Source organism: Mesocricetus auratus, unplaced genomic scaffold, assembly GCF_017639785.1.
Source record: "Mesocricetus auratus isolate SY011 unplaced genomic scaffold, BCM_Maur_2.0 Super-Scaffold_100018, whole genome shotgun sequence".
NCBI classification, from domain to species: domain Eukaryota; kingdom Metazoa; phylum Chordata; class Mammalia; order Rodentia; family Cricetidae; genus Mesocricetus; species Mesocricetus auratus.
Genome location: NW_024429199.1, coordinates 22507171 through 22532064, shown reverse-complemented (window position 1 = coordinate 22532064; position 24894 = coordinate 22507171). Strand labels below are relative to the sequence as shown.

General features: G+C 39.3%; 1 protein-coding gene across 2 annotated transcripts in view; it reads right to left on the bottom strand.

Moving 5' to 3' along the window:
* The window catches only part of Enpp1 (ectonucleotide pyrophosphatase/phosphodiesterase 1), a 63645-nt gene that overhangs the window by 15412 nt on the left and 23339 nt on the right, over positions 1-24894 (bottom strand). For both annotated transcript variants that reach the window (XM_005065803.3, XM_005065804.3), the window contains exons 2-15: positions 21527-21599; positions 20125-20241; positions 18775-18900; positions 17202-17262; positions 15246-15343; positions 13088-13167; positions 12817-12936; positions 12035-12144; positions 8561-8626; positions 7867-7939; positions 5095-5203; positions 3521-3652; positions 1016-1047; positions 358-485 (exon numbers count right to left, since the gene is read on the bottom strand). In XM_005065803.3, the coding sequence (XP_005065860.1) occupies positions 358-485; positions 1016-1047; positions 3521-3652; positions 5095-5203; positions 7867-7939; positions 8561-8626; positions 12035-12144; positions 12817-12936; positions 13088-13167; positions 15246-15343; positions 17202-17262; positions 18775-18900; positions 20125-20241; positions 21527-21599 (1325 nt within the window). The remainder of the gene's footprint in view (positions 1-357; positions 486-1015; positions 1048-3520; positions 3653-5094; positions 5204-7866; positions 7940-8560; positions 8627-12034; positions 12145-12816; positions 12937-13087; positions 13168-15245; positions 15344-17201; positions 17263-18774; positions 18901-20124; positions 20242-21526; positions 21600-24894) is intronic.

The following is a 24894-nucleotide window of genomic DNA, read 5'->3' as shown; positions in this document are numbered from 1 at the left end:
TAGAAGAGACACAGTGGTAAGTGGTAACACACTAATGTAGGTAATCAGAAACAATCAACACGGATGTGAGCAGTCAGACAACGACTCTCAGGCAGAACTAATCAACTAATCACCTCTCCCCAGAAGATATTTAGCAACATCTGAAAACATTTTCGGCTGTCATAAGTGAAGAAAGTCCAGGGTCCTGCCAAATTTCCTATAATGAACTGAGCAGCAAACAGAACTACCTAATTCGAAATGTTCAGAGTTTCAAACTAGACTAAAATATCCTGCAGGTACTGTTAGAAAGGTGCCAGTCTTCACCTTGAGTGGATACTAGATCAGGCTGAGTAAGCCCAGGGTATTTACAGAACTTACAATGCAAGCTGCCACTGAGGGTCCAGATAGAAGGTCAGCGGCTCAATCCTGTCACTTTTAGCGAAGTGCAAGCGCTTGGGTAAGAATTGTTTCAGGTAAGGCCTAAAGTGCTGGTTTGGCTCCCGGCACTGATGGCACAAAAGACAAAAACCAAAAAACAGAACTGTTATTCTCTCGTCAACTGGGGCATAAGTATCTCTTGAAAAATCTCTTAAATGCAGATAGGCTTTACTCACAAACATTTTATCTGTCTGTCAGGGAGACATGGGTGCTGGTAGGAATTTAAGGGTTCTTACTAGCTACAGAATTTGAATGGCAGCTGAAGCTTTTATTGGGTATTATAATTACTGCTGAACAAAAGTCCTAGGACTCTTGAAGTGTCACTAGGTTACAGTGGGGTTACAACTGATGCACGTATTTCACATGCCCTGTTAAATATAACTATAAAACATCTTTAATACCTAAAGTACACCAAATATGAAATATAGTATATATAAAACTCAGCACTTGAACATAAATGTATTTTTAAAATAGGTATATGATAGAAACCAAATCAAAACCAAGATTGTGGATATGTAATTCACTGGGACACCCCGACCAATCATGTATATTACCAAAAATAGCAGTAACGAAATAATAAAAAAATTAAGATACTCACAGAAAGATTTTTTGCCAGGTCTTCATAATTAACTGAAGGGACAAACAAAAGAATTAATAGGTAATGATACACTACAATTAAAAGCACAAATGATACAAGATGTACAATGTTATATTGTCACACTCAGACTCATCAGTGCAATACCAAAGCATGTTTTTCTTTCCTTTCTTGAGGTAAAACAGGATCTCATGAATCTCAGGCTGGCCTCAAACTCACTAGATAACAGGAAATATCTTTGAACTTCTAATCCTCTGGTCTGCAACTCTGGGATCAGAGGTATGTGCCACCATGCCCAATTCATGTGGTAGCGTGGGATCAAACTCAAGAGTTTTGTGTGGCTAAGCAAACTCTCTCTGCCAGTGGAATTATATCACCAGCCCCCAAAGCTGACTCTAAAGAGCTCATTCACTGCATCACTGAATGGCCACTGGAAAGAACAGACAGATCCTTAGGTACCTCTCTGCAGTGATGGCCAAGAAATGGTGTCACACTGGTACAGATCCTTAGGTACCTCTCTGTGGTGATGGCCATGAAAGGATGTCACACTGGTACATTAAAAGGGAAACTAACATTATCTATCTACACATCCTTCTGTGCATCTCTGTGCTTGCCCATTCATCTACATCTGCTTGTCCATCCGGCCATACACTCATCTATCCAAACATCTATTTGTATACCCATCCATCTAGATCTATCATTACTGTGTAATAATAAACATACATGTTTCAGATACATTATTAAAAATACTTAGGAAAACATATTCCAGACGTAACAAGTTGTCTCTAAGGAGAAGGTATGAGTTGTGATGTACAGAAGGAAATTATTTTCTTTGCATATTTCACAATTCAACGACAATTTTAGAATTTTCAAATAAAACAGACACAATGGAGAGGGCAAGGAGATTAAAAGCTGGGTGTAAAGGTAAGTTCATTAGCATAGTCTAGTGAACTTTGTGCTACATATTAGTAACAGTCTAGTTGTCTAAATTTTCCCTGGCTTCTCTATTTAGTTCTACATAAACTTGAGAAAATTACCCAGACAAAAGAATCCACATTGTATGTACATAGATGAATTGACACACAGCTTTTGCTGTAATTTGGGAAATTTGGAGCCCTAACTGAAATGAAGTTATAGCTAAAGCTCAGCCACATGTCGAACACCACTCTGGAATATCAGTCAATGTGTTAATCTCAGTCATCCAGGGATGTCAGTCTATATGTTTTCTAAAAGGTTATTAACCAGGCACAATCACCCCTCAGTATCCGTGAGCAATGTCTCTAGGGCCTTCCCAGAGACGCTAGCATCCTCAGATGCCCAAATCCCTACAAAATGATGCAGTCTTAGTACATAACTTACATTATCTTTCCATATATTTTGAATCATCTCTGCATTACTTATAATGCCGCGCATTGCCTTACAATGTAACTGAACTGCAGATAACTATTAGACTGTATTATTAAGAGAATAATGACAACAAAAATATCTGTACATGGCTAAAAGAGACATTTTCTTTCTTTTCTTTTCTTAACCCACAGTAGGTTGGGTCAAGAGACTTCTATGGAACCTCTGGATAAGGTTGTATTACTTTTCCCAATTTAAAAAAAATCCTTGTTTTTTGAATGCAGAGCCTTTGGTTTGTATATTGTATATATATATGTATTCTTCGTCATTAATATTCAACCATCTCTACAGAAATTTATTTCATCACAGAGCCCAAACCTAACCCAATTGTGATAATTCAAGCACATTTATATTACATTGCAAAACTAATTATATCAAAAGATGAACAAAACCAAAGACGGAAAGCAAAGGGGGAAGTAGATATAAAAGACCGTTATGAAATAAGCTTGATCTATAGACTAATAATATTTTTGTGTGTGCAGTTTTGTAGACCAGGCTAGCCTTGAACTCATAGAGATCTGTCTGCCTCTGCCTCCTGAGTGCTAGGATTAAAGGTGTGCACCATCAACTACCTGGCGATAATAAATACCTTTAAACATGCCTTGGCAGTTTGTGTTCCGATGTAGTCAGGAGAGAAGATGAAATTGCTTACCTTACTCTATGTAAAAGATACATGCTACCATTTTGGGAAATTGTTGAAGGAGGTCGTTTCTTAGTAAAGGAATTGATTGCCTACAGAATACATAATTTCTGGAGTATTCTTCATAACATAATATTACTCTAAACTGATGTGAGTTATTTTAATGGAATGCCATTCATTATCTAACCTTTAAAATTAAAAATATGGTTGAATTTTTCTTATAAGCAATGTATAAAACTTAATGAAATAAACCGTAAATTGTAATACAAAATTATATTAAGATCATCAAACAATGTTTAGCCCAAGAATATAAAATTGGGGAGTGGTGAAGCTATCTTTTCTCCGACTTAAGTACAGAGAATCTGATAGGGAGTTAATCATGCTTTCCTACAGCGAACACACACTGATGTAGAGGAATGCATTTTCTCTAGAACTATCTGAAGTTAGCTAATAGCTTCACTCACATGAATAATATTTCTCTGGAACGTCAGTGGGTCTCAGTCGAGCAGCAGGTCCATAGACAACTTTAATATTGTTCACATCTCCCAAATACTTATTCAGGTACACATACTTCTTACAACTGCCTTGTTCCATGCCTGAGGGAAATAAGCCACAGAACAGGTCGCAAATTGACTAGAGAAGGTAACACATAAAGCATAATTTCTTTCACCTGCAGAATTTGTTTTTGTTTCTTTGTTGTTATTGGTTTTCGTTGTTGTTTTTTTGTTGTTGTTGTTGTTTTGTTTTCTGTTTGAGACATGTTTTTTTCTGAGTAGTCTGCAACTCATTACTTAGACCAGACTGACCTTGATCTCACAGAGCTCTGTCTGCCTTGGCCACCAGATACTTCCAGAATTTAATTGATTATGTACACACATAGAATTTAGTACTCATAATAATTAAACATCTGATAAGACACAAAATGTCAGCTCGATGCACAACTTTGTAGTTTTCACTATATCTCTCTTTAAAAATATTTATTATTTTGACTTACGTGTATGTGCATGTGCCTACATGTGTATATATATCACAAATGTGTAGACGAAGCCAGAGGATATAGATCCCTTGAACTGGAGTTACATGTGGTTTTGAGTCTCCTGATATGGGTGCTGGAAACTGAACCCATGTCCTCTGCAAGATCAGTTAACACTCTTAATCCCTGAATCATCTCCCCAGACTTTCAATATATTTTCCTATTCCTTCATCCCCAAATTTGGCATTTGAGTGCTGATGAATTATGATATCAACATGTGTGCAAATTATGATGTCCTATCACAGTTAAAGAGGGCAATTTACCCCAAATCATCTCATATTAAACTGGAGTATATGCGTGAAGCATGAGATACTGAGCATACAATATGCTAGTATTGTTTCCTAAGATGGCTATCTATATTTCTGAAGCAATATCAAGTGATATTAGCAAAAGAAAACTGAAAAAAAATAGTTTCTTGCATGGACGGTATTATGCAGTCCCAAAGCTGTATATAATCATGTATCACAAAAACTACATTTCAGGGACTAGCCCAGCTCAGAATCCATGGTAGAAATAGAACTGACCCCCAAAAGTTGTCCTCTGCCCCCACAAGTAAACCGTGGTGCATAGGTATGCATGCAAAAAATTAAATAAAAAATGTTAATAAAGTATATTGTGAGAAACAGAAATAAAAGTATTTATATACTACCTCCAAATTGCAGATTACCATGCTAAAACAAATAGAAGATATACATAAGAATGTGTCCCAATTAAAACTAAATTATAATTACCGAAATTTAATACTGGAGGGTATTTAAGTCATGATGTAGAATTTTCTTAAACCAGAAATTAGATAGGATATGTTTGGTGTGTTCACAAGTTTCTGTAATTTTATGCATTACTTATATTTCACATTTAATGCATCTTCCCTAAAAACTATGCAAAATAACCCACATTTTAAAAAGTCTTACCCATAACATTCAATAAAATAATGAAACAAAGATCAATCAAGCCAACTTAAAAACACTGTTTAATCTATAGAGCAACTGAATGAATTCAGATTACCATGATCTGAGACAAGGATGAGGTTCAGGCACTTATCCAAGCTCAGGTCCTTCAGGCCATCCATCAGCATGCCAACCATTCGGTCAACCTTCTGCAAGGCCTTGATGACCTAGGAATGGGAAGCAGCCTTGTGTGATGCATACACACTCATGCAATTTCTACATATTTACAGTCTACTCAGAGGAAGGAGGGGAAGAAAGAAGTTAAGGAGGGAAGGAATGGGGGGAAGGAGGGACGGAGGGGCTACCAAAGCATTGATAAAATATAATACATACACATTAGACTAATACAGGTCAAGATCATAAAACGCCTGCCTATAATTAAGAATAGCATGGTACAGATTCTATATTTATTCAACCACATATTCTGAGGTTCCTCCATTAGTTGGTCCCTCCGTGAGATCAAGTTATCAGACCCACCTAGACTCAATTAAACCAGAATAATGCTTGCTCAAGACTGTAGTTTCTGGGCAGAAAACAATGCAGTCTTAATCTGCATTTCACTTTCCACAATCTATTTCTTCTTTATTTTTTAATCATTTAAATGATCACTGTATGAGCACAATGTTTCCTGCTTTTCAAACAGATTAAAGTTAATCCTTAAATGCTTCATCTAGTGCTACGTACTTTTAAAACAAAGACTTAGACCCTCAGGAATGGAACTCCTCATTTCTTTACAAAATGCCTATATTTGTACATTGATACAAAGGCTACGGAAGAGCTAGTAATTTGGCTAAGCTGCTTTCTGGCGTTTTCTTTTCCTCTCACCTTATAAAGGAAGTCTTGCCTGCATTTTCTGTACTCTACCCACTTATAGCGTGTACATTTCGGTTTAATAAGAGACAAGCTCATTCAATATGGTCTTCCACTCACAGGAAGACAGACAAACAACATAGATTTTAAATTTCAAATATTAAAGTGGTTTTGAGGTGCCAGTAATACAAAGAGGGTAGAATAGAGTTTATAGGTTGATGAATATGATTGAAAAGTAGTGAGCTTCATCCTGAATAAGAACACATCAGAAAAAACAGGAAAATGAGCAAATCAGAAAGGGTTGCACTAATCATAACCATATGACCTAATAAACACTTTTTAGCGAAACTAACACTGTCATGGACCTTACGTATCAGTCAAATAATAAAAATTAATACTTGAAATAATGAAAACCACACCAGCTGCCTAGTCAATTGCCCAAACCATGGCAATAACCATGAAAAGAAACGGAGAGTTTCTCTAGACCTACTGTGATATGGCCGAGTTCTGGTCACACTTCTTCATAACCCTCTCTTTAGCAAGGAGCATGTCTGACTTTTACTGACTACAGAGTCAAAGCAAGGGACGGTGAGGCTGCTCACTGCTGTGGAGCCACAGGACACATATTCTGGTGGAAAGACTAGGAAGGACAGAAACGGTCCTGGCTGAGGGGCAGTTTCCCTCTCTTGTGCCTGACGTGAAAACAACACGAACCAGTACCTGCTCTTTCAAAGGGTTTGACTCCATGCCAGACACAGGTCCAGAAAAACAAGGAAAGGTGGTCTATTCAGTGGTTTAAATTCAAGTGAGGGGGGGCAAAAACACTTGCCCATCCCTATTATTACATTCACCAATATTGCGTTTAGACCAAGGAGCACAGATAGGGCTACCCAAAGGACATGGCAGACCAGTGATTAAGAATCCTAAAGACTCACAAACTATCCAGCCCAGGACACTTGGGCAGGGAACTAGCATTAATTTGGGGTGCAGGATTTGCAGTCTGACTTCTAGACTCATAGGAGGCAATAGATATTTAGACAACGCCCCCTCTTCTTCTTGTTATGCCCAACAAGGATTCCAAGGTCCTGAGTTTCTATGCCCATCTTAGGCTATAGATAAGAATTCAGGTATCAGAAGGAAACAGAAAGTGCAAGAGCAGAGAAGCTCAAGTCACCTTGGGTGCTAATATTTCTGGCAATCCAGGATATGCAAATATTATGTCTTGACATGCAAATGACTTGTGATGTGAGCTCTGAAAGCTGTTAAGTGCTGCTTTCAACTACGGTCAGGGTGGCCAGAACCTGGCTAAGTTCCTAAAACATGACTGGTCACACAAGACACATTATGATCTTTACTCCATAGGTTCCTGGTTCCTATCTCTAGTGTCACAGCAACTAACATAAACAATGTTGTTTGCCTGGTTCTGTACTTTTGGTAGTGTCTTCCACCCTTTCAAGTCCTAGCTCTGTTAGGACAGGCAGGATAGGGTCACCTGAGAAGAAGAGGCTATTTCTGACATGAGGCTCACTACCTGGCACTTCCATAGAAATTTGGAGGCGTGGATACCAAAAGACTTCTCCAAAAGCACTCAAGTTTTGAGGGCAAAGAGAGAGGATACGGAGTGGAGAAAAGATTCTGAATTGAAAAGTCAGGTGGTAGTGATGGTGCATGACTTTGATTCCAGCACTCAGAAGGCAGAGACACTCAGATATATCTGAGTTCAAGGCCAGGCTGGTCTACAGATCAAGTTCCAGAACAGCCAGGGCTACACAGAGAAATGCTATCTTGAAAAAAATTTCAGAATTGAAAATTCACAATTTAGTTCAACAGTTCAATTTAGCACTGTAAAAATGTAAGCAATGTCAGTTCTCTCAGCTCTTGTTTTGTTTAAACTGATCTCTGGTTAAGCAGAATTTTGTGTAATATTCCCACTTTCTATAAACTACAGAATACTCTAGAATCCCACTCTAAAGATATTAAGCTTAATGAGGCAAGCATATACAGATAAGAATGAACTTACCTCACTGCTGACAGGTCCATGTGAGTGCCCTGAGGAATCAGGTTCTTCTAAATACAGAGTGTAAAAGTGTGGTCTAAATCAAACAGTATCAAAATGTAATATTTTACGAACACATTGAAAAACAGAATGGAAAGAATAATTCAACAGTTGATCCTGATTAAAAATCCTATAGCACCAGGGTAACATTACTAAAGTTCTGAGGAATTATTTACAAACCTGGGATTTTTCAAAGTGAAGCTATAATTTCTCAGTTTCTTTGGATATAAGACATCAGAACAAGCAAGGGCTGGAGGATGGCTCAGAGGATAAGAGCACCGATTGTTCTTCCAGAGGACCAGAGTTCAATTCCCAGCACCCACAGAACTGTCTGTAACTCCAATTCCAAGGGATCTGACACCTTCCCACAGATATGTGGGCAAAATACCAATGCACATAAAATAAACTATTTTGGCTGGGCAGTGGTGGAACACGCCTTTAATCCCAGCACTCGGGAGCCAGAGGCAGGCGGATCTCTGTAAATTTAAGGCCAGTCTGATCTGCAGAGCTAGCTCTAAGATGACAGCTACACAAAGAAACCCTGCTTCGAAAAGCCAAAAAAGAAAAAAAAAGACATCAGTTTTGTTATTGTCGGTTTTTTAGAAGCACACACATCTATAAAACAAAAGAGGCTTTGTGCCAGAAACTTTCTACATACCTTTCAGAGACAGGAAGCTGTAGCCACTTCAGAATAGCTAAAATTCTTTCTTCAAATGGTACTGACCTACAATTAAAGATAAGCAAATTAAAACAAACCTGCAACAACTCCATATCAAAAGTAAAAACTTTTCTCATTGGAAATAATATTAAGTGTAACCAAAGGAAGCCAAGACACCTACTGCATTTGAAATTTATTTGTTATCCTATGATTCCAGTGCTCAAGTAACTAACAAAGAAATAATGTAGTTTAAGGTCAGGCTGGACTGCAGAGAAATACCCTGCTCCCCCCAAAAAAGTGTTATTTTCAAACTTAAATTTGCTTTTTAATGAAGACCAGAATTTAACTTTATACAAAAAAAGTTGTGATTGGGTTTAAGGAATTGTTTCTTGTCTTCTTTTGAGGTGTTATACATTCAGTTGAAAACAGTCACTATCACATGAAGAGCTAATGCCTCAGAGGACTCACTCACTGGTGACTGGGAAGCAGACACAGGGAGGGCAGGTAACAGTCCTCCAGGCAATGTTCCCTTAATGAAATTAGTTCTGCTTCCTCTGAGCCCTGGGTTTTGTTAGCACAGTCCACAGTTCTCCCCAACCCCCACATACAATCAGCTGTGACCTTTACTGCACCTTGGAAATCTAGTCTATTCCTCACTAATCTGTGGGTTCACCCAGGCTAGTGTGAAGGTCAGCTCATCAGAACTCATTGACAATCTCAATCTATGAAATGAAAACCATGACAAGCTTTAACAAGAGGGACAGACAACACTCTCTGCTTCTGTGAACCATACCGACCACACAGTAGCATGAGATGGCCAGAGAAATACCATCCTTCCCAGCCTGGAATTTGTGAACATTTTGACTCTCTCAGGTAGATTGTGTTGTTGTTTCATCACAAATTTCAAAAGTACAAAAGGACCTTCTGAAACTAAAAAGCTTCTGTAAGGCAAAGGACACAGTCAAAAAGACAAAAAGGCAGGCCACAGAATGGGAAAAGATATTCACTAACCCTACATCTGACAGAGGGCTAATCTCCAAAATTTATAAAGAACTCAAGAAACAAGTCTCCAAAACACCAAAGGATCCACTTGAAAGGTGGGGTACAGAGCTAAATAGAGAATTCTCAGTAGAGGAGGCTAAAATGGCAAGAGACAATTAAGAAAGTGCTCAACATCCTTAGCCATCAGGGAAATGCAAATCAAAACAACTCTGAGATACCATCTTACTCCTGTCAGAATGGCTAGAATCAAAAACACTGAAGACAATTTATGCTGGAGAGGATGTGGAGAGAGAGGAACACTCCTCCACTGCTGGTGGGAATGCCGACTCATACAGCCTCTTTGGAAATCAGTATGGAGATTCCTCAGGAAAATGGGAATTAATCTACCACTAGACCCAGCAATTCCACTCTTAGGCATTTATCCAAATGACGCAGGTTCATACAACAAGGGCATCTGCTCCACTATGCTCATAGCAGCATTGTTTGTAATAGCCAGAACCTGGAAGCAACCTAGATGCCCCTCAACTGAAGAGTGGATAGAGAAAATGTGGTACATTTACACAATGGAGTATTACTCAGCAGAAAAAAACAATGGAATCTTAAAATTCGCAGGGAAATGGATAGCACTGGAAGAAACCATCCTGAGTGAGGTAACCCAGTCGCAAAAAGACAAACATGGTATGTACTCACTCATATACGGATTTTAGATATGGATCAGGATAGTGCCAGTCTGCACTTCCACAGATAGAGAGTCTGGGAAACAGGAAAGAACCTAAAAGATATGCATATATGCATAGTACCCAAGAGAAGAGGATGGAGACAAGATCCTCTGAGTGGATGGGGAACACGGCGAGGGGTGGGGGGGGAGTGGGACCTGGGAAGAATAGAGGGGGTAAAGAGGAAGGGAGTTGGTCATGGGGGAACAGGAAGTTGAGGGGGTGGGGGTAGAATAGGGGGAAGAGGGAATCATAGGATCGAAGACAGATCAGGCACCAGAGTGACCTCGAGTGATCTAAAGGTAAAACATCAATTGGCAAGCTAAGCAATAGTGGAGGGACCACCTCGAATGCCCATTCCTGATAATGAACTTGATGTCTATAACCATCCGGGAGCCTTCATCCTGTGACTGATGGAAGCAGAGGCAAACACACAACTAAGCACTGAACTGAACCCAAGGAACCCGGTGACAGAGCGAGAGGAGTGATGAGCAAATTGGCAAAGAATGGGCTGGCAAAACCAGCAGAGACAGCTGATCTGAACAGGGGAGTGCTCTTGGACCCCAGACCGACAGTGGGGAGGCCAGCATGGGACTGATCTGGACCTCCCAAATGTGAGTGTCAGTGAGAAGGCCTGGGCAACCTATGGGGCCCTGAGCTGTGGATCAGTGTCTATCCCTGGTATACAAACTGTCTTCATGTGCCTATAGCACAAAGAGAGATGCTCTCTCAGCCTGGACTCTTAGGGGAGTGCCTTGACCCTACCAAGAGTAAAATGACAGACTCTAGATATCCCCTATGTGGAAGGATTTGGCAATAGGGTGGGGGGGGGGAAGGGGAGTGCGGGAGGAGGGGAGGGAGAGGGAACTGGGATTGACATGTAAAACAAGCTATTTAAAATTAAAATAAAAAATGATAAAAAATATATTAAAAAAAGGGAGAAAAAAGTACAAAAGGAACTATTTTGGTAGTTTTGCTAAAACCAACCAAAGAAAGTCTTCCTTAAAGTGTTTGCATGGTTTTGAAAATCGGAGAGGCTATGTTAATAGCTCTTATATTAGACAGTAAATATATTGAAGTAATTTAGAAATGGAAATACAAAGATGCAACAATCTTCTTTTCAGCGATGTTCCAAACTCCAGCCCGCAATAGCTCCTACCTATGTATGCTTTATTGCGTCTGTTCTTCCCTTGTCCTGTTCTCATGCTTCCTAGAGTTAAAACATGTAGTGCCTCTATGCTCAGAACTCTGTTTCTCCTGTGACCTCTCTCTCTCTCTCTCTCTCTCTCTCTCTCTCTCTCTGTGTGTGTGTGTGTGTGTGTGTGTGTGTGTGTATTTAATTTGCTTCGTTTGAAACTGAGACTGAGCATGAAACTCATGATGGCCTTGAGTTCACATAAGCTGACCTTTATCCCACTCTGAAACCTAGGCTGGCCTGGCCTGGAACTCAGCCATCCTGCCTCAGTGCCTAGCTACTTGAATTACAAAGTCTTGTACCAACGTGCCCAGTATTACCTTATTTTTTAAATCACTGCCCAAGGATTTAAAAACACTTTATCTGTGTTTCTACAAAATGTTGGTCTTATTTTACTTTGTATTTATCATCTTTCTAAAACACTGTTTTTAAAAAGTCCTTATCCTAAAGACCCTCACTTCACAGAGTCATTCAAACATTGGAACTCAGAACAAAATAAACACAAGAGAAATATAAGTTGTTTTATATTACAAAACCTAGGAAAGGTTCCTCTACACCTACCCATTATATACTTTGTAGATGTTTGGAAGAATTCCATCAATTTCCACATCTGATCCTGGCCAGAAGTATGTGCCAGACCTGACCTGCTGATGACTAGCTGTGACCCATATCTGGGGAAGAGAATGGAAGAAAGTTAGATAATGAAAACATTAGCTTCTGAAGAGACAGAGAGCATTATCAATGTATTCTTCTCTAATGATGCAATGTTTTCAAAGTTAATAAGCTCCAGCAGTTAGATTACAATTGTCATGTACAATATCAAACCATGGTAGCTAAAGTTTCTATCCCATTAGCATCACTTCATATTATTTAACAAAAGTCAAATGTTTGAGAAGCTGAATTTACGAACTACACTATTTTGATCACTATGTAGTGTGTACATGCATCAAATTATCACACTATGTACCATAAGCATATAAAGGTAAGTGATAATTGATAACAATGATCACGCCAAACAACTAATACTAGAAGAGAGAAGACTCAAGGTAGAAGAGAGAGGGGAAGGGGGGAGGATGGAGGAAGGAAGGAAGGAAGGAAGGAAGGAAGGAAGGAAGGAAGGAAGGAAGACGGTATAACCCAAATCTATCTCTAAAGTTAACTGCTCTTAAACTATGAATCATACATACACACGGAGTGTCAACATTGGTCTGCATTACAGAAGGGTAGCCAGAGGCATGGGGAGATCAAACAGGTTGCAAAATTCTTGGGCATTAGTTTATTTTTCTCTTATTCAAATAAGTAAGATTAACAAACCATTTCAGTGGCCACAACAAGCAGCTTACCGGCTGTCCTTTGTACCACAAAGGGTTGAATTTCTCTTTACTTTTCAGTGAGAAAGAAGCGTTCATTTTGGGGTCATACATCTTGTTGTCTATTATGCCATGGGATTCTGGATAAAGTCCCTAAAGAAAGATTGATTGCAGATTATAGTTCACCTTGCAAAACAAATTATTTCATTCTGATCTTGCTGATCTGAAGTTGAATTATCCTCTTGAAGAATGCATCAATCACATCTTCCTGATATGAACACAAAAAGTTGAAATGCCCACTCACCGTAACGATGCTGTAATGATTGGGAAACGTTTTTGTAGGGTATACAGGCCTCATGTTTTTAGTGTATGTTCCACAGTTTTCTAGACAGAAAAAAAGCAGACATTGCTATTAGGCATATCATATGAAGTAACTATCCCAGGATGCCGAGCAAGCAGCCAATCAAAGTTCAGAACAAATGAAAAGCAACACCATTACTACAATGAGAAAAATGTATTATTTATTTCTCTCTCTTTCCCTCACTTTCATGTACCCAGGAAGGCGTCAAGTTTGGCGTACAGGAAAGAACTTGAACTTCCTGTCTTGCTGCACCCACCTCCTAAGTGCTAGGATTACAGTTGTCCACCACCACGCCTGGTTTATGCAATCCTGGGGATTCAACCCAGGGCTTCCTGCGTGCTGGCCAAGCATTCTACCATCTGAGCCACGTCTCCAGGCCTTATTTTCTTTGCCACAAAAGCAGTAAACAAGTGATAAGTCACCTAGGCAGTTTGCCTACATTTATCAGAGGCATTAAGTCCTAGATGGACAGTCTGTAACAACATGATGCTTATAAGATCTTCATACTTAGTGACCAGACAGCTAAATTATAGTAAGTGTAAGGAAAACAGGCTACACTCTCAGCTAGATCTGCAAGTGAACACTAAGAAGAGGCAGCAGTTGAGGTGACATTGTCCTAGACTATAAAGCACGAAACAGCCATGCAGGAATAAGCTTATTAGCTACTTTAAAACCAGAAGGCCTATGAGTCCAGGAGAGCTGAGGAATCAGACACTGCTAATGGATGTCCTCCTGGGTTAGCCCTGTGTCTCACTCTCTGCACTGTCTACTGTTAGGGGAGGAACATACAATTGATGATTCAAATACATTATCTGAAAATGTTCCCCAGATCTGTGTGCACATGAATGACCTTCCTGAGGGCTCTAAGTCACCAGCCTCAACCCTCCCTCACCCCACCCCACACATACCCAGTTACCCAGTGCTTCAGTTTAAGCTAACTAAGCCTTGATTCTGTTTAAATGCCACACATAGTTGCTGACAGCTCCTTGACTTTGAATTCAGGAGTCATGCAGGTACCATAGAGGCAAGTTTCCTCAGGAAGGGACAAGGGCTGACCAAAACCTTCCAAGTCCACATGCCTGATTTATGTCAAGTGTCTACCTGGAAAGATTATCTTCCAGTAAGACACTAAAAAGTTAAAATTTTAAATTAACACAGAATAACGATAGGCATATACATGTACTGAGAGTAACTTTTATGTTTAAAACAGCATAATGTATTTGTCTAGCAGATATTTTAGAATCCCAGTTGAGTACTGCAAATAACTGCATGTATCTACTTATATTTCAGGCCCATAGAACCCTAGAGCAACTGTTGAACACTAACAACTAACAAAGTCTTAACAGTTGTCACATCCATTTATGTTCTTCCCTCTTTCAATAATGATGCCATGACTGCCTAATAAGCAGATTTAAAGCTTTAGTTTCAACATTAAGAAAATACTATCTTGTTTCATCAGTAATTTGGAGACTAGTTTTTTCAATGAACGCTTTAAGATAAAGAAATTGAAGATGCGCATAGTTCTGCATGCCTGTAACCTCAGGACTTGGGAGGTGAAGGCAGGAAGATCAGGAACTCAAGGCTATCTTTGGCTACACAGCTCTTCTAAGGCTAGCCTAGGTTACATAAGACCTTGTCTCAAAAATAGAAAAGATAAAGTTGGACAGATAATCAACTTGACCCAAATATATTCAATTTGCCCCACGATAGCAGAGGCTAGCTGACCACTCTTGTAGTCTACATGAGTAGTATACTAGTCTTCAAATTTTTCAGCTTTTGAGATTCTATTTTAGCATGAATACTCAGGACATAAATAAATATTTTTTTCCAAAGAACACAAAATTCTGAAAAAGAATAAACATGAGTAGCCATGGTCAAGGGTTAAGACACTATGAAAACTGGTTAAGTTGGAAGTATTTTCAGGGAAATTTTCAAGGATCTACAATATCAAGACCAGTGTTGTTATGGGTTTACTGCCGTGTAATGGAGAAGTTTGGTAAAGTAGTGAGAGGCTTACACAGTACTTTTCCAAAAGAAGGCCACCTCCCTCACCCATCTCCAAAGTCGTGACCCTCCAGGACTCAACTCTGAAGTTACTCACTCAGCTTGCTAATAACAGGAAGAAATCCACCCCAGGTGTGTAAATATTCAGCTCTGAATCCATCCAAGGAAAATAAGAGAGTAGGAGGTGAGTCAAACCTGGTAATGAGAAGAAAGAGCTGTGTCAAGAGGCAAAGCAAAGACACAGTTAATAAAGATGGCCTCTCCCTGGCTCTACCAGAGGGAAAGCAAAAAGACTCAAGAGAATGTCTTACTGCATTTATATTTATATTTACATACATATTTTATCAAGGAATAATTAACATGCGTGTAGCATCAATAATACTTATAAAGAATCTATACCATTTTGAGCTACCACACAGAAACTTCAATCATGGTCTCTGCCATTCTAAAAGATTGGTCAAATGTCACTGTCACATTATGGGATTTTCATCCTTCCTACAAAAATAAATTTGAAAAATAACCTTGCCTAAATTACATTTTTCCAATTAATTCTTTTTCAGTAAATGATGCCTCATTAGCCATAAAACATATGTTATGGTTTGGCTCTTGTTGCTTTCTTTTCATATGCTGATGATCAAACTCAAGTCCTCACTAATGCTTGGCAAGTGCTTTCCCATTAATCTGCATCCTTGGTCTCATTTAACTTTTAAGTTCAATATATTTTAAATAGATAAGTACATGGTGCAGAAGCTTGAGAAACATAGCATTAAACAATGAAACGATTTACAGCTAGGGATGTTCACAGAGAAAGACACAGAAGACGTGTGACACAGAAAGACGAAGAGAACACTACACACACTAGGTGTGCTTGGCAAAAGACAATAGCTGTGGATTCCAAAAAGCAGTCATGGCTCAGGAATCATGCTGTTTTGGGTCTGCTTGTAGATGGTAGGAAAGTTGCATTACTAGATAACTACGTGCACACTTCCCACAGACAATTTCTCAGTACTTTAAAAGCTGAGGGCAAGTGCTTTCTTTATCTTAGCTTCTCAACCCTCTCATTTTAACCTCACAGCCAGACCTAAAGGTGACCACACCAAAGGAAGAACTTTGCTCTGCAGCCTTCAGTAACTTCTGTGGAGAACATAGCTCTCCTGGGAGGTCATACTTAACTGTGTGTAGTCTCAGCCAGTGCACACAATTATGTCAATAAACAAGAAGCATAAAATCGGGTTAGTGGACCACCAGGTAAATATACTGACATAAAAATACCCAGAATATTATGCTCTAAACTGTGGCAGGAATTGTATTTGCCACTAAAGGGCTTAAATTACATTTTCAAACAATGATAAACGTTTAGAAAGAAAAAGTAGGCAAGTGTAAACTTTTAGTACATCTCTGCATTAAGAAAACAAAACAGTTTAAAGAGGAATTCCCCTTTTAAAAAAAAACTTGTGATGATAAATTATTTAAATTAGGGTTATTTTTCGTTGTCATTACTACCGCTTCAAGCCAAAATGTTGTATGATAAAATGAATTACATGAACAAAATGAGCAAAAGTACAGGTTTCATGTGTTTTAAAGCTTGGAGGACATTATTTTATTATACGGTAAAAAAATTATTTCTTAACATAAACACTTCAAAAAGGACAAAGATCAATTACAAAACTCATGTAGCTTTCTCTCATAGATGTGTCATTTATTCCAAAAATGTATGCAATTATAAAAAAAATTAAAAGAACTGTAACTTGTTACAAGTTCAATATGAAAACTCCCAAAAGGGAGTCACAATATTTACTTCCAAAGAAGGTTACAAATACCACACCACCAGCAGTCATAAATAACAAATGCTGTTATTAATGGTATGTCTCTTTCTCCAGAGTCGGGTCACACCACGGTCCTCTGCAGAACCAGCAGTGGATACAAGGTCTGGTGAAAGCTCATGTTTAATCATCCAGTGATTTGTTACTGTTTTAAATCTTAATTTAGAAAGAGAAAAAAAAAGGCCCTTCTAAAGAAGGAAAAATATGTATGTCTCAGAACATAGTCTTACTCTGCTGGACACTGTGGCGTATCGATGTTTTCACACGCTTCTTCTACCCAACTTTTCTTTTCTGGAATATTTTCAGAAAAATAAAATAAAGTGAGCACACTTGGTAATGGCAGGAATGCAATGTTTATCAGATACAGTAGCACAGATTCCCCAAAGCCAAACAAAGAGACATCATGCGGCATAGACGGTAGAGAAATACGAACACAGAGAGTTACTCTGTTTCACAAGAACAGTTAACACCAGAGAGAAACCAAAATACATAACTTCAAGATTAAAATATACTACCACTCATCCCTCTGTCTCCAAATATTCTGCACCCATGGATTCAACCAACTGCAGAATGAAAATTTTTTAATTGCATCTGTAGTGAACATTACAGTTTATTCCCTAAACAGTGTCATACACACCAACTGTATATACTGTTTACACAGCACTTGTATTTTATAGGTACTGTAAGTAACTAGAGAGCATTTAAGCTATGTGTAATGATATGTACAGGTTCTGAGCAAATGCTGTGCCATTTAATATAAGGAACTTAGTGCCTGGAGTATCCTCACAGGTTCTTCAAGTGGTCTCCATTGGATACAGGAACAACTGAGTCATTTTTGTGAGAACTGAAATATTCTTTTCCTTTTCTAAGTCTTAATATTTTCAGGCAGAATTTATAACCTGCAGCCACTCTACAAAATTGGGACTTTGGTATCTTATAGTTCCCTCACATTAGAGTTAGGTTGAGATTTCAAGAAACCTAGTAATTCTTGAACAAAACATTGTTGCAGGATACAGGTACACTGTGTGAAACTGGGTTGCCGTGATTGGTGTGATAAAAAGCTGAATGGCCAATAGCTAGGCAGGAGGTATAGGTGGGACTTCCAGAGACAGAGAGGACTCTGGGAAGAAGAAAGGCAGAGCTGCCATCCAGATGCAGAGGAAGCAGCATGAGCAGTATGGAGAGATGAGGAAATGAGCAAAGCAGCAGAATATAGATGGAAGTAAACGGGTTAATCTAAGTTATAAGAGCTGGCGGGACAAGCCCAAGCTAAGGACAAGTTTTCCTAATTAATAAGAAGTCTCTGTGTCATTATTTGGGAGCTGGTGGTACAGAGAAAGTCCCGTTACAAAACATTATCATACTGTCAGCATCCTTAAAGTAATTGTGAATGCCTACAACCATTCCACCCTGAATGCGTGTAACCTAAATCAAATTTGCACCAGCTCTAGCAGGGCATGGCATACTCTGTTACAAGGAAACCTGGGACATAAAAGTCAGCCTGATCTGGAAGAGGATCCTTACCCAAGTACAATATTAAGTATGAAGGCACTATCTAAATGGCATGGGGAAGGCGACAGGAAAAAAAGGATAGAAGGATGGCTGCAGGTAAGTAAGGTCAACCACGTGTGGACCATAGCTGTCATTAAGCTGGGTGACAAATTACACATGCTTAACTCAGGCACACATTTGCACCATTCCGTAATAAAAGTCTCTACAAGTCTTTTTCAGCAGATATAACCAGCCCATCGATTAAGCAGGCATGGGTATTTGAGTGGGAGAAATGCCGTAGGGAAGTCTGACCTTGGCACACAGAGTTGTAATTGATGCAGCAGTCATTGTGAGTCTGGCAGTCATCTGAACAAGAGCACAGGAACCTGGGCAACCTCTTCTCACCGCACCTGAATTTGTTGCAAGTCCATAGGTATGCTAGAAACCAACATTAAAAAACCTCATTTACAGTTCAAATTCGACACATGCATAGGATCATCACCATCTTGGACAGGAGGCTGAGGGTCAATGACGTATTTTATAACTGAGTCCCGAGCTTCCGCCTCCACTAAGCCACTCTGAACTAACAGCTGCCAAACATGCAGGCACCCATCATTATTATCTCACTAGAAGCCTGGGTCACATCATCATTGTCGTTCAAACATAAGAAAACCTTGGCGGGCCCCAGAAGTAAGAGTCAAGATTCTCAAAGTTTAATCTAAAACCATTCATGGCAATAAGCAACTATAATCTGACCAGTAGTCCTCCAGAAGCATAGGCAGGAGAATGCCAAGTTGGAGGTCAGCCAGGGCTATACAGCAAGACCTGATGTCAATATATATGTAAATTTGATCCCTTCCTTATCTCAATTTCTCCTGTTTTGGTGGCTTTGTTTTAAAATGTTCAGTAATTCAGTGAATAGCCAAGAATTCTTTCTGTAATAGGCCCCTAACGAAAACATTCACAAAATTTAGTTTAAATGTATATTAAGGCACAGAGATTTTAGCATCCACAAAAAAAACAGACACAATTTTGTTAGCCATAGAATGTTTAACAAATATGAATTAAGTGAATATTTTCCTTAAGTGTTGAAATGCAAAGGCTACAGTAGAAAACACGTAGATTCTAAATTAGAAAAGAATAGAAAAAAAAAAAAACGATGCTGGGCATGGTGGAGCAAGCCTTTCAGCTCTGTACTCCAGAGGAAAAGGTAGGTGGATATCTGTGAGTTCGAGTCAAATCTGGTTTACATAGCAAGTTCCAGGCCAGCCAGGAGTACAGAGTGAAACAAACAAACAAACAAACAAAAAACCTCCAGGCACTGGTGGTGCACACCTTTAATACCAACCCTTGGGAGGCAGACGCAGGTGGATCTCTGTGAGTTTGAGGCCAGCCTGGTCTACAGAGTGAGTTCCAGGACAATCTCAAAAGCAATACAGTCTCAAAACTGTCTCAAAAACAACACTGTCTCAAAAACAACAAAAAAAGATGATGGATAGATGATGGATGGATGGATAGACAGACAGACAGACAGACAGATAGAATAAATTTATGTCTAGAAAAAACATTGAGTTAGTCAATCACCAACCTGGAAGATGAACAGCTTCCCTGCTGTCTTTCCTTGATGCCTGTAACCCCTCTGCCTTCCCCCAACATACTTACTTGGTTCCACACAGGTCTCCTGGAAATCCAGACAGCAGTTCCCAAGGCTGACACAGGAGCTGTCACAGCGACAGTTGCCGAATGTCCTCTCATAGCAGCGGCCTTTGCAACTTCTTACTGAAAATTATGAATAAGTTAGAGCCTGCCAATCACAAAATGCCAAAGCATGCACCAGGTAAGGCACCCCTGAGTCAAGACGCCATCATGAAGAGTAACTCACTTCTGTTGCTTGGAAACCAGGCAATTTCGCAAAGAGAAACAGTAATTTCTAGAATAAGGGAAAGCTTGTTCCTAGCACGGTCTGAGGAAAGGAGACCCCATCACACTAATCACTGTTACTTCATATGACAACTGTTAAGACAGTGCACACACACTCCCTTGAGCTCAGATTAAAATTACTATTTTTTTCAGTTTCTTTGATAGGGGGTGAAATGACTTCATGTATGGATGGCTACATAAGTGAACACGAAAGTCTACGTTTTCACTTGTATTTTAGGTGTCCTAGCTAGGCCTGCAAAATTTCAACCAATCACGAAACATTTTAGAAGAGTAAAAGTATAATAACAGGGGAGTTGAACAGGACACAAATGTATTGGATTTTGAAAACTGAATCACCAAAGAAACCATATGGGTAGAGGAGGAGACAATATAAAATCAAAAGCATGACCACTGATATTGCCTGTGGTTTACTTCCTTTATCTATATGGTGATTTTTCAATGCTACGTAGATCCTGATCTTGACACCAGGAAAACTCAACTTGTGATGATTTCATTCCTATTTTCAAACTAGCAATGGCAGAAAAAATCTAAAACCCTCTGAGGTTCTCATCACCCAGAGATGCCAACGTCTCCTGGTAACCTCCAGAGTTGCTTTAGCAACCAACTCCTTGGGGCTTAGGCACAGCATCCCAGTCATTCCTCAGTGAGTTAGAGAGAGAGGACCATAAGCACCATACATGAGCCTCTGGTCATGTCCTCATGGTTGTGTGTGTGTGTGTGTGTGTGTGTGTGTGTGTGTGTGTGTGTGTTTTGTTGTTGCTGTTGTTGAGGGGATTGGTTATTTTGGTCACAGGCCTTATTCTACACTTTAATATAAAATTTTATAGCCAAAATACTTTTTATGGCTAAAATAAGAAAGGACTACAGGAAAAAAATTTAAGCCAGCATCAAATTTATCAAATTCTCAATGTCTGTGGAGTATACACAGGACATGGAGATTACAGTTGTCTCAATCACACTGTAATGCTGAATACACACACACACACACACACACACACACGCATGCACATATACACACAGATGTAAGTATACAAACATGCACAAACAGAGACACACAAAGATGTGTCACACACAAACAAGTACACAGGCACACAGATGTACCATGCTCTACAGTATTAATTACCTTCTTTAGAACAGCTTGGTTTCAACCCAAATATACAACCAAGAATCGTTGTTAGCACACACACTGACAAAACCTGTAAGGAAAGAAAAAGACTATTAGATTTTTCCCACATCCTTCCATTTCCTCATAACTTCATTCTTTTTAGTGATTATGACTTTTCTAGTGAAGGTGTTCCCAGATGTGGCATCTGGTCACAGGGATGGGTTCACTTTTTTGAACATTTTAAACCATACACTTATGGTTTATGGGATATTCTGGGAGTGCTGACAAATGTCAGTGATAAACTTACTTAGATGTCAGCAAATTTCTAAATCATCCAAAGTTAATGTAATGAGGAAATCACTTGGCTATGCAAAGTAATTAGCCAGAAAAATGGTAACCCTTAAAGAGGAAAATCTATTAGGAGACTCAACTCCCTCCAGAAGTCTAGAAATGTTCTAGGCCACTCTTAGCCATTCACTGGCAAACCTAAACCAAACACAGAACCCTCAGATGTATTGTATAGATCACATAGGGATGATCATGGAGGTGAAGGGGACCATATTCCAGACCTGAAGGTTGCTGTGAGCCGGCTGTATGAGCTGAGGTAGTGCCTTAAGAGCTCTAAGCACCCGTTTATTCATCTACGAAACTAAACAGCTGGGCTGCACCAATCTCTCAGAGTCCTTCCAGTGTTAGTATTTTCCCAACCTTCTCCCTCCCCATGATTCTTACCTTTAACATTTAAAAGTAAGTAGACAGAGCTTGCAACCTCCAAGGCCAATGAAAACTTTGCGAGTCATAAGACAAAGGAGAAAAATAATCCACAAAACAATCCTTTTGGCTCATTTTTATTTGTTTGTTTGTTTGTTTGTTTTTGCGGGCTGGCATTTCCTTCAAAGCACCCTGGGGCATCAGTTCACAGGGCACTTCAGCCCAGTGTTCACTGAGAATATGTCATTGTGCTCTCTCATTTGGGATACGCAACATCTTTGCACATATCTATGTGGTATATTCTGTCTGTCGACTGTAAGAGTGGTCGTGGGACCTCAGACTTCCTGACATGGTACTCTAGCACTTACATTCAAGGGACCCCTGACAGCAGCCTGACACCACATCCCAGCGCCACATCTCACTGTATCTCATCACAAGGAAGAGGAGTATAACCAATTAGATATTTTGAGAGAGATCACATAACTTTATGATATATTGTTATGACTGTTTTATTATTGCTTTGATGTTTTTTATCAGTTTTGATATAAATATGTGGCTACTTTTTAAATTAGACTTTAATAGTTGGATAGAGAAAAAAGTTTTGTGTATATAAATACACACACACACACACATAGAGACAGAGAGTCCAGGACTGCCCTCAGTTTCAGATATCCACTTAGGAACTTGTACATATATTATACAAAGGGGAACTATTATCACATCCATAAAAATGGGAAATTATCAGATTAAGATATGAATTGAAAATAAATAAGGACAAATGGACAAGATGAGGTATCAGAAATGGGAACTAATAGAATTTTCTGGAACCCCTAATGGGCATATAAACGTGATTCTACAGAAAGGCAATTAGCATGTATCTATGCAAAACATCAAAATTTCTTCTACTGTAAACTGTTCATATAAATAGAGAATCTAATAGAACTATTCTATATTTCATACACTGTCATTTCAAACATTAAAACAACAGAGAACTGAAGTTTGTTTTGTAGGATCTATCTAGAACAGTTTGAACAGTACTTATATATTTATTTCCCTCTCATGTATCACATAACTTACAAAATACAGATCTTTTCTGTGCTATGAAGAGTCGTTTTCCTTTTGAAGCTCAGGTTTCTATCCTATTGTAACCTTTCCATTTCACGAGTTTATTGTCACTTCCCCTAGGAACTCCCCCATCCTTAGTGCCACAGCCACTCTCCTCATATACACTCATAAAGCAGCCTTCATTCCATTCCTCTGGCTTTCTATCTTCATCCACTAAACTTCTAATATCAATATCCCCATAGTAAGCCACGTCTTCCAAAACTCCGTTTATAATTTGTTAAGAATTTCAATTTCAGCATCATTACTTTTCTGTTCATTTCTGCACGTCACTCTTTTACCCATCAACTGCTTCAATCATTCACTGTTATAAACACACATTTCTGTCTGTGCATAACTGACTAAGATATGCCTGTCCAGTAATCATTGTCAGACTCTGAAATCTGTGGTAGGGCTGCCTACCGCTGATATGCACCTGTTATTCACACAGTAATCTAAACAAACAAACAAACAAAAAAAAAACAACTGCTAAGCTAGCAACGAAGTCTGTGTTTCATGCAATTGCTCAGGGTCAATATACCTAAAAATCGAACCATATTGCTGAGAAGCAGGTGTTATTTAACTAAACAGTGGCAAGGGAACCTGTACATATCAAGGAGCCAGGAAGAGCAGCACGAACTATCCTCAGTGACACGCAGGCAACCATTATCTAAGCACAGTTACTTCAAAACTGAATGCAACAAATAAAACGCAGAAACTGGCTTTAAAAAGGCATGTTTTGTTTTCCTCTACCAGGGAAGCATCTTGGGGAGTTAGCCTCAGAAACAGACATGGCAGAAGACTGAGCAAAATAAACAAAGGCAAAACACCCACACATACACAAGAGCCTGGGCCAAAGAAATGTGGAAGGGAAGCGGTTAAAGTCTTGCTCAAGCAAGGAGCATGCTGGGAGAGAGGAAGTCACAGCAGGGCTCTGATGTCCTGGAAGGATGCAGGGATGCCATCCATGCCTTGGGAAAGGATGGCCGTATATACAGAGATGATGAAGACTACGTGATCAGGGACAAAGGGGGAGGGACCCAGGGCTCTGGCAGCCCAGCTTGACCTATGTAGATTACAATGGACCTAAATGGCATGAGAGTCTGGGAAGGCGGTGGGAAACCTGCATGAACACTTGGCACGGCCTAGGAATGAGAACGGGAGAAACAACAAAGCAGAAAGCAAACTTGGGAGTCAGTGTGGGTGGAATAGCTAAATAGGGTCAAGCAGACATGGGTGTTTGTGTGGGAGAAATGGAAGGAAAAGAACAGGATGGAAAGAGTTGATAGCCAGCAAGCGTTTAAACTTTGCCCTTTAACCATGTAAGGAGTGACCATGGTACGTGCAGCATCCTGTCCTCTTGCTAATTAGCAGAAGGCACATGCTTCTGTTTCTATAAGTTCTTCTTCACTGTCAGAAAAATAGGTTGCTTGTATTTATATTTTATAACACAATGTGTATCACAGAATTGAAGCATAACAACAAAATAAACGTTCTTTGTGTATCCTTTTAGTCACAAAGAAAAAAAGGAAGGGAGGGAGGGAGAGAGGGAGAGAAAGAGGGAGGGAGGGAGA